An 11,266-nucleotide genomic window follows, 5' to 3' on the forward strand; every position below is an offset into this window, starting at 1 on the left:
ATGTTCTCTGTATGTGTGTGCAGGTGTATGTTAACTTCTGTGGTTTGATATTGAAATATATTCACAGAATGGACTAGGATACTTTCCATTTGTAATTGTATTCTTATCTATTTTTGCATTATTAATAATAACTAACCTTTTGAATGAACTGGATTTGGGGGTCTTCACTGGTGGTAAACCTTGAATATCTTTTTCCATTTACTTTTGGTTATTGGTCTGCCCAGTATTTGCTTCTATTTTTTTACTTTTAAACAATTTGTATTGTATTTTAAAGTCCATTTTTATCTGGATTTTCAATTTTTATATTGAATTGAATATAAATATTTCAATTTTATATTAGGTTTCATTGTATTTATCTTTGGTTATATCCATTTATTTTTATTTTTATTTTTATTTTTTGGGGGGTCACACCCGGGGATGCACAGGGGTCACTCCTGGCTCTGCTCTCAGGAATTACCCCTGGTGGTGCTCAGGGGACCATATGGGATGCTGGGAATCGAGCCCGGGTCGGCCGCGTGCAAGGCAAATGCCCTACCCACTATGCTATTGCTCCAGCCCCTTCCATTTCTTTTTAGTAATGCTTAATGTTTTCTTTTTTATTGGAGGCATTTGCAAGATCTCTATTTTATCAATCATTTGAACGATAGCTTTCTTCGGAGAATATGATCTTATTTCAAAATTAAATGAGAGCTTTATAATAAACTATAATAGATTTATTCCTTTTCCTTCATATTTCACAGTTCCCTTCCCAATAGGCAGCCACTTAAACACTTTTAATTATATCTTGTTCCATTAATATGTATTCTGCTTTTTAAAATTTACTGGTTTATTGTTATAGTCTCTTTGTTAGATTAAATCTTAGCTCTTACAGAATTCCAAAGCTCTTTTACTGGATGCATTGTTATGCGCTAGCTACATTTTCTTTATCACACCCAGCAGTGCTCCTCAGGAATTACTTCTGGTTATGCTCAGTATTCTCTCCTTGCAGTACTACAGGATCAGACGCGGTACCAGGATCATGTCTGGTAGGTGGCATGCAAAGCAAGCATTTTAACCCCTGCACTTTCTTCCAGGTTCAGGTTTTTCCTCATTTTAAAATACTTTTTTGGGGGGCGGGGCTGGAGTGATAGCACAGCGGGTAGGGCTTTTGCCTTGCATGCGGCCGACCCAGGTTCAAATCCCAGCATCCCATATGGTCCCCTGAGCACCGCCAGGGGTGAATCCTGAGTGTATGAGCCAGGAGTGACCCCTGTGCATTGCTGGGTGTGACCCAAAAAGAAAAAAAATAAAATAAAATACTTTTTTGGTGTATATATATGTACAGTGCCAATAATCAAACTTGGGCATAATACATGCAATTTTATCATTGAGCTACATCCATGGTCCTCATACTGTTTATGTTGGGAATTGCTATAAGCAATTTTCACTTACTTCTATCACTTATGTTTCCCCTATTTCCAATTGCTTCTCAGTACATCTTTTAACATATACATAACCATATGTCCTGAGATACAATTTTCCTTTAAATTTGGGGTAGATCTATTCACCTGCTGCTTGGAGAACATACCAGAACATTCATTTGCTCTCATTCTTACAATTCCATTTGCTTTTATTCTAATTGAATTTCCTATTTCTAGGATATTTTCAACTATTACTTTAATGTATCATTTTTTCACGTTCCATTTGATTAAAAAGAGGATATAATGATGACAGCCTACAAAATGCTTGAGTTGGGGCAGAGAGATAATACAATGGGTAGGATGTTTACCTTGCATGTGGCCAACCTGTGTTCAATCCACAGCAACCCACATGGTACCCTGAACACTACCATGAATGATCCCTGAGCACTAATGTCCCCCAAACCAAATGAAAACATGCTTAAGTTCTATAGTTCTAATTTGGACAAATTGTTCACTATATTTAAGTCAAACTTGTTATCTGCGGTCATCCTTCACCTTCTTCTTGGGATTCATTTAACTTTGTCCTGCTTGGAATCTTGTCTTTTCTGTTTCTTCTGACTTCTTATCACTGATTATTTTTTTATTTCGAGAGAGATCTTGCAGCAGTTTCTAGAAAATGTTGTATGATGGTTAATTTTTGTTATGAAGTTGAGTGTATGAAATATCTTTATTCTGTTCGTAGACTTTAGTGAAATTTAAAATGTCTATTAAATGTTTATTACACAGTTTTCAGTTAAAATGATTTTTATTTACAAGTTTGAAATATTCTGGGGCTGGAGCGATAGCACAGCGGGTAGGGCGTTTGCCTTGCACGCGGCCGACCCGGGTTCTAATCCCAGCATCCCATATGGTCCCCTGAGCACCGCCAGGGGTAATTCCTGAGTGAAGAGCCAGGAGTAACCCCTGTACATCGCCGGGTGTGACCCAAAAACCAAAAAAAAAATAGAAGTTTGAAATATTCTGTCAATGAATTCCCTAAACAAGTATGTTTATGAAAGATAAAGCAAGTCTTATTTCCTATGTTCTGTATGTTCTCTGTGTTTTCATTTCTTATAGTATTTTAGAGGGGTGGACTCTGGGAATTATATCTATTGATGTTGGTCAGGCATTGCAGTCTTCTGGGGGGCAATGCATAGCCAGGGATCAAACTCAGGATCTTTCCGGGGACGTGTTCTACCACTTGATCTTCCACATCCTCTTATTTATTTATTTTTAATTTTTAATGAATCACTGAGATATAGTTACAGACTTAGAAACTTTTGTGATTACATTTCAGTCATAAAATAGTCGAGTATCCTTCCACCAGTGCTCATTCTCCACCACCAATGTTCTCAGTATCTATCCCACCACCCCCTAACCTCCCTGTCCCTGTGGAAGGCAAAATCCCCTTTACTCTCTCTCTTTCCTTTTGGGTGTTATTCCATGTCCTCTTGTCAGAGTTTTTTAAATCAGTTTTTAAATGATAAAATATCGGTCTCAATCATTGTATAGGACAATTGATTAATCCTTTAAATTAGGAAACTGATTTCCTCCTTAAAATATTTAATTACTTTATTGCTAACATTCTTTTGTTGGGGGGCATACCTAGCAGTGCTCAGGCCTTACTTCTGGCTTTGCACTCAGAGAGCACCCCCTGAGGGTGCCAGGGATAAAACTCTGGTTGGCTGTATGCAAGGCAATATGCTGTACCATCTCTCTGGCTACAATATTATTTAGCTTTTCCCCCAAACTCTCTTATTGGAATTCCTACTATTCAGACAGTGGACCTCTGGCATGATCTCTAGTATCCTTATTTTTGTCTCTCCTGTTTACAATTTAAAACATTTTTGCACTTTTTAGAGAATACCGTCTTTGTCTTCAAACCATTTCATTGAGATTTCCTTTTCCTAAATATGAGGTTATTTTCCAAGTTTTCTTCTTTCTTTGAAAACTTTCAATCACCCTATTTACCTTTGTTCTTTTATTGACTTTATTTCCTCTCTTCTTCCCTATTCACTTTGTTGTTGTGATGACCATGACTTACACCCTGCTGAATGCGGTTTTTATTGAATTTATAGAATGTGCTCTTAGATGTTGTGCTTTCTGGAATTTCCACCTTAAGTTGAGATACTTGTATACCTGACCACAATTCCCACAGAGATTTTAATTTAATTTAGAAGGCTAAAAAGCTGAGCTATTGCTCTGAGCATGTTGTAAGGATGTATCCATTGTGAGTGTTACTCTACAGTGAACTTGCAGCACTTGTGGTTTGGAAACTCTCAGGTCAGTGTGAATTGCTCTTTCCACTTGGACTAGCCAGATTCCCTAATTTAAAAAGAACTGCTTATAAATTGAAAAAACAAGGAATTGTGTATGAAAGAGGTATAGGTCTGCATCATTAAGGGAGGCTAGTTTATGCTTCTCAGAAACGCACCTTCTTTCTCTGATTGTATGCCCCATACAATTCAGTACAGAGCCCTCATAATATGAAGAGACACCTTCTCCACATCTGCTTTTATGATTGCTATAGTTTGGAATGCAAATGACAGGTGCACTGTCTTTAAAACCTTCATTCCAGAAAGTATCATGTCATCTTTTCTCACATGTTGCTAGCTAAGTTAAATCACATAGCAATGTATAATTTAAAGAGGAAATGGAGTTGACATTTTGGAAAATTTGCCATGTATTTGAGAGAACTGAAATGTCTGTAAATGTTGGCAAGCATAGCTGAATGAAGGATATTTTGTATTTCAGTGGTTACATATTTCCCCTTCAAGTTTGCAAGTGAAAATTCTAATATAATGATTCATTTAAAGTCATCAAGAAACTAAACTTATAAACTGCTAGGATGAAGAAATGGGTTGTTATGTAACTGAAACAGGGAAAAGTGATTCCTTTCTCTAGTGACTACTAAGAGTAAACTGCTTGGAAGGCAATTTTAACAACACACAGTGTCTAATTCTGGCAGTTATGATTCTTCAGTGCTCCATAAAACAAGCAGACACAAAATGACACATAGCCTATGATTCTAAGTTTGTGAAATGCCCAGAACAGACAAATCCATAGAAACAGAAAGTTGATTGTTGGCTGTCAAGAGCTGGAGAGAAGGGAACTGGAAGTTACTTTCAATGGGTACAAAGTTTTTTACATGCTGATGAAAATGTGTGAATATTTTGGAATTATAGAGTAGTAATGACTACAAATCTTGACTATTTCAGAAACCCACCAAACTGAATGCTTTAAGATATGGGTATTTTATGGGACTAGAGAGATAGTACAGTGGGTAGGGCACTTGCCTTGCATGCAGCCAACCTGATACCCACCAGCCCATAAAGTACCCTGAGATCAGTCAGGAGTGATACCTGAGTGCAGAGCCAAGAATAAGACCAGAGCACCACTGGTTGTGGCCCAAAAGCTAAATTAAAAAATAAAATAATGATATTTTACAATATGAATTGTATCTAAACAAAAACTAAAGATTTAAGAACCCTACATAGAAAAATACATTTTGAGAAAGAGCTTTTTAATTTTGGTTTTAAGCCATACCTAGAGGTGCCCCAAGGTTTACTCCCAGTGCAGCCAGAGGTTGCTTGAGGAATCATGCCTTTCTGGGGAGTGAACCCGGGACTCCCATGTGTTAACTGTGCATTTCAGATCATTGAATCATCTCAGGTGAAAATGAGTAAACACAATAAATTCATCACAAGAGTTAAACTATATAACATCTACAAAAATAAAAATAAATAAAATGAATAAAAATAAATACAATAAAGAAAGATAATAAAAATGACAAGATATATGTGGTTACTAGACAATGAGCAGTAATTATAAATTAAGAAGGTTACTAGACAATGAACAGGAATTATAAATTAAGAATATATAAGGGGATCTGACTCCATGATAGAACATTTGACTTATAGGTGTGAGGTTCTCGGTTCAATTACTGGCACCATAAAAATTAAGTGGAGGTAAAAAACTTTAAACTTAAACATTAAGACACAGAAGCAAATCATGATTGAGTCTGAACAACATGTCTCAAGATTAACTAATCTGACTGACTACACAGTACAATGAGAGGTAAATTTCTTACACAATGATGCATAATAAATTTTAGAGCCATTGGAGATAAAAGAATAACTAAATTAATTAGTAACCTAATCTAGAATAAATAGAGCCATATTTCTCAGCTTCAGTACTATTGGCATTTGGGGTTAGATAATTTGTTGGGAATAGCACTGTGCATTGTCAAATAGTCAACAGCATCCCAGATTTCAACCCTCTAGATGCCAATAGCAGCAGCCTAAAATGTTTCCAGATGTCAACTAATACTAGGAGGTGAAAAAATAACCCCTAACCTAGAATCTAGAGGAAAGTACAAGTGTCAAATGTGAGTGGAAATCAGAATGTTGAACATCTCAGTTTTGAATATAAGAAGAAAATTAAGGAATGCCTTTAAAATACTAGAAATAATGATTAATCTATTATTCCAACCTGTCAAAATAATTAAGTCAACATCTAAACATATTCATGTGTTCAGTTTTCAATAACTTTATTATCAAGTACTCATCAGGAGCTAAAGGGAGCAAACTACAATAAGATGACAAAAAATCCACAAAATTAATTCCCAGGGTCATGTAAGCCCCCAATCACCACCTGTGGAATAGATCTAGAAAGAAAAATAATTGAGTATGAATCTGGATGACTCCAAGAAAAACCAATAGAACTGAGAAATTTCTTTATAAGTTTAATAATACAGAGAATATCTTTAGCAAATATATGACAATTTAAAACATATAGAAAGGAAAGGAAAGAGAAAAGCAGGCAATTATTGAAGCTAAAGAAAAGATACTCCATGTAATAGATGACTCAGGCATAAGCAATGTTTACACAATTATTTAAATATTAAAGGATGAAGAAGGGACTGGAGCAATAGCACAGCGGGTAGGGCATTTGCCTTGCACGCTGCCAACCTGGTTTGGATTCCCAGGATCCCATATGATCCCCTGAGTACCGCCAGGGGGTAATTCCTGAGTGCAAAAGCCAGGAGTAACCCCTATGCATCGACAGATGTGACCCAAAAAGCAAAAAAAAAAAAGGATGAAGTAGAGGAAACTTGAGAGTTTATGTCTCCTAAAAAACTGATATTTGAGAAAAAACCTGATATTTGAGAAAAAATATTTTAAAAAATTGAAGTAAATAGCATGCAAAAAAAATAAAAGCTTTAAAAATTGATACCTGAAGTCAGGCTTGGTTAATTTGGGGGGAAAATTGTATAACTTTAGATTAAAATTAAGAAACATAAAATGTCTATAAAATTATGGAAATTATTTTTGTAAATTAACTGTAATGTTATAATAGTTTGAAAGAATTCATATAACAAAAATTATAAAGATGAGGCGAGAAGCACAGTTAAGTGATGCTAATATTAAAATGCATCATAATCTTGTTCTTTAATTTGTAGGGATTATTTATCAAACTCGAATTTCAAATTGCTTTGTTTTACTGTGTCAAGCAGAATCTGATAGTTTTAATTGTAATACTAAAAGTTTATTACAAAATAATTTACATTAAAATACCCATGCAGAAAATAATTTATAATGTTAATGATAATTTTGACTGAGAATTGATGTTATATGGCTTAATTTTTGTTATCAGTGATTGAATTGTGTGAAAATGTTATTTTTTAAGTAAAACAGAAATAGTTACTTACATGCCAAACCATTCATCATGGACAAAGTTATAGAAGCCAGGGTTCTGGCTCAGCTGTTAAGAGCATAACAAATCTGACTGCCAAGTGGTGTCACTGAGTACTTCAGGTGGTCATCAATATTTTTAAAAAGTAATATGTCCACCAATATTTTTCCACTCTTTTTTAAAGGAATTTGCCTTTTAAAATAACTAGGCTAGAAAGATGACTCAAAGAGCTGGAGCAAAATTTTGCATTCAAGAGCCCAGGCTCAATCTTCAGCACTAAGAGGTCCTCTAAGCAGATGCCAGCTGTGGACCTAAGCACTCAAAGAAACAAAACCAAAAAATAATAACAGGTGGTCTGAATATATAATATCAAAGATTCAATATAGAAAAAAATCCAGATAAAACTCTGACTCATTTGAGAAAGGCAACAGTGTTTTCAAAACAACACTATAAAATCCAACAGCTAACAGTGTAGCAAGCTTTATGCGCTGGGGCCAGAGAGAAAATACAGGGGATTAAGTGTCTGCCTTATACATGGCCAACTAGGTTCTATCCGGGACACCACATATGTGGTCCCCTCAACCCAAAGCTCTGCCAGAATGATTCCTGACACAGAGCTAGTGTGTGTGGACCTAAAACAAAACACAAAGTCATCACTTCCAGATGTAGTTAAGATCCATGCATAGGATGAAAAATTATAATTCTTTTAATCCTAACAAGATAACAGATGTCAAACTCAATGTCAAACACGAAAAAACATTTGGCCCTGCTAAGACTCTCACTGCCCATAACTTGAAATATCATTTCTCTACTCTAAGAACATGCAAAAACGAAGCTGGTTAATATGAACATCCCACCCACATATTCTAGATAGAAAACACTTCCACAGGTTGAAATAACAATATGATAGTAAGCACATGCGAGAATAAGTTTATTATGTGCATTAAAGGGATTGGAAACATATATTAGAAAATACTTATCACATCAGATTACTAATTGAACCCAAATTGGTTTCTAAAGTTAGAATTTTCCTCTATGTCCCCAGCAGGCCCTTCACCCATAAAATTGGGCAGAATGGGCTTGAGGAACTTGAACTCATTGGTGCCAGCGCCCCCAGCCAGACACACCTCATACTGGTAGCTGTGCGACAGGGTCCCAGTGCCACTGACGTCCAGCAGGTGTCCCGGGAAGTGCGCGTCGGGCAGCGGGTAGGGGCCCCCAGCGGGAGGGCCAGGCCGCCTGCACAGGCGCACAGCCACGAAGGCCAGCACGGAGAAGAGGAAGAGCGACGACACGCAGGCCAAGGCCACCACCAGGTAGACGGTGAGGCGGTCGTCCGCAGGCGCGTCGGCAGGCGCGTCGGGCAGCGGCAGGAAGGGCTGCGAGAAGCCGTCCACCAGCAGCACGTGCAGCGTGACGCTGGCCGACAGCGGCGGCTCGCCATTGTCCTTGACCAGCACCAGCAGCCTGTGCTTGGGCGCGTCGCGCTCGCTGAGCGGCCGCGCGGTGCGCACCTCGCCATTGTGCGCCCACACGCTGAAGAGCCCGGGCTCCGTGGCCTTGAGCAGCTGGAACGACAGCCAGGCGTTCTGGCCCGAGTCGCCGTCCACCGCCACCACCTTGGTCACCAGGTAGCCCGCCTCTGCCGCCCTGGGCACCAGCTCGCTGCAGGGCGCCGACGCGTTCTGCAGCGGGTACAGCACGAAGGGCGCGTTGTCGTTGCGGTCCAGCACCAGCACGCGCACGCGCGCCTGGCTGCCGAGCGCGGGCGAGCCGCGGTCCCACGCGCCCACGCCGAACTCGAAGGCGCGCACGGCCTCGAAGTCCAGCGAGCGCAGCGCGAACAGCTGCCCGTTGTCGGCGTTGATGGACACCAGCGAGGCGAGCGGCAGCTGCGGGTCTTGGGGCGGCAGCAGCGAGTAGGTGACCTGGGCGTTGCTGCCCTCGTCGGGGTCGGTGGCGCTCACGCTTCCAATGTGCAGGGCGGGGCTGTTGTTCTCGCCCACCAGCAGGGTGTAGGAGGGCTGGCTGAAGGCGGGGGCGTTGTCGTTCACGTCTGACACCAGCACTGTGATGGTGTGCTGGGTTTGCAGCCTGGGGCTGCCCATGTCTGTCACCGTGATGGTGATGTTGTACTCTGCCTGGCTCTCTCTGTCCAGTGGTCTCTCCGTTTCCAGTGTGAAGTAATTCTTTACAGATTGCTTCAGAACGAAGGGAAGGTCATCTTGAATGGAGCATTCCATCTTTGCATTGTTTCCTGAATCTCCGTCTCTAATCCTAAAGACAGCTACAATGGTCTCTGGAGAGTTTTCTGCAACCGGACTTGTAATTGAAGACATTAGTAGTTCCGGTGGGTTATCATTTATATCTGTTACATCAACCACCACAGTACATTTTCCAGAAAGTCCTCCACCGTCTTTGGCCTGAATAGTTAAAGTGTAAGTTTGCATTGTCTCATAGTCCAATTCATCTTTAAGATAAAGGCTGCCTGATGTCGGATTGATTTGGAATGTTTTGAGAATTCTTTCAGTGGCATAAAAAATTGCATAGACTACTTCTCCATAACTTCCAGTATCTAAATCTCTAGCCAATACAGTGATAACTAGGGAACCAATGGGGCTATTCTCAGGTACCTGCACCTTGTAAAGTGAGTGTTCAAATTGAGGAGCATTGTCATTTACATCCACAACCTGTATGTGTACCTGGGTGGTCCCAGATCTGGGTGGAGAACCACCATCTATGGCAGTAAGGGTCAAACTGAGCTCAGGAACTTTTTCCCGGTCCAGGGCTCTATCCAGTACCAGTTCAGGATAGATAGTTCCCTCTCCACTCTCATGAACATTTATATGAAAATAGGCATTGGAGCTGATCGTGTAGTTTTTCAGGTTGTTGCTTCCAACATCTGAATCCTGTGCACTTTCTAGGAGAAAGGTTGATCCTGGGGTGGTACTTTCTAGTATCTCCAAGGAAATCTCTTTTTCTAGAAAAACTGGAGAATGATCATTGATGTCTCTGACCCATAGTTCAGCACTGAAAATTTGAAAGGGTTTTTCTAGTAGCAGCTGGAAAGGCAGCACACAGGGCTCCGTGGGGCCACACAGCTCCTCTCGGTCTAATTTATCATTTAGAATCAAATCACCAGTAAGCGGATTGAATAGTAAAAGTAGTATTTTCTGATCTGAAAAGATTCTAGATTCCCTGGCTGACAGTTCCCCAGCCCCCAATCCCAGGTCTTTTGCTAAATTGGCTAAAAAGGTGCCTCTCTCGGTTTCCTCTGCCACAAAGTACCGAAGCGGCTCTGTACTCGCCCAAGACACTCCCAGAAAAACACAAAGAAATAGCACTTGCCTTTTCTGCACAGCACGCTCCACTTTAGTTTCCATTCTTCATTTAATCAGCTTTCCAAAACACTGGTCCTCAGGCAGTTCTCACAAATGGCAATAACCGAATCCTTAGAAATTAGCCTAGAATATCAGTGCTTTTAGCGAGTCTGAGGGATTCCTACTTTCCCTCATCACCCATTACCACAGGCTCCTTTCCTCTTCCTGTCTGAACAATTTTCTTTAACCCTGCAATTGTCTACATTGTTCGATGTGGTTGTAGCTTTTTCTCTTTTTAGCCTGCAGCGCCACCTTGCGTTTTGTGGAATCTTATTCAGCTTTTTAAAGAATGGCGGGCAAAGATGGCTGTTGAAATGAACTGCAATAGCAGTGACTTTTCACTTCTTTGATTCTCATTCCATTTTTTTATTTCAAATGGTCACAGTAATGAGTATATTATTTTCCCCTCTGATTATCTGAATTCATAGAACAATTTTGTTGATTTTCTTGAAAGTTTCCTTTTTAAAAAGTGATAGCAGTGAACATTCAACCTCCATCAGAAAATCAACGAGTATTAAAGATCTTTCCTTTCTTTATAAATATCTTAAGAACTGTTGGTTATAAGTGCAACTGACCCTTTTCAATTTCTATTTTCAAGATCTTCACTATTTACCAGTGATATTTTCTAGAACATTTTTCTGTGTTTCTACCACCACCCTTTCACTTACACGAAACATGTTATTGTTCACATATAATCACAATGATTAACAACTTCAAGTTTGTATGTAACAAATACTTTAAAAAATAATAGTT

General features: G+C 39.5%; 1 protein-coding gene across 1 annotated transcript; it reads right to left on the reverse strand.

The window, feature by feature from the left end:
• Nucleotides 1-6,036: 6,036 nt before the first annotated feature.
• LOC129405701 (protocadherin beta-7-like) lies at nt 6,037-10,638 on the reverse strand. Its single transcript, XM_055142801.1, has one exon. It carries the CDS (start codon nt 10,514-10,516, stop codon nt 8,126-8,128), a length of 2,391 nt encoding a protein of 796 aa, XP_054998776.1. The 5' UTR covers nt 10,517-10,638; the 3' UTR covers nt 6,037-8,125.
• Between the last annotated feature and the right edge of the window lie 628 nt (nt 10,639-11,266).

The sequence above is a fragment of the Sorex araneus genome, chromosome 6 (assembly GCF_027595985.1).
Source record: "Sorex araneus isolate mSorAra2 chromosome 6, mSorAra2.pri, whole genome shotgun sequence".
NCBI lineage: Eukaryota > Metazoa > Chordata > Mammalia > Eulipotyphla > Soricidae > Sorex > Sorex araneus.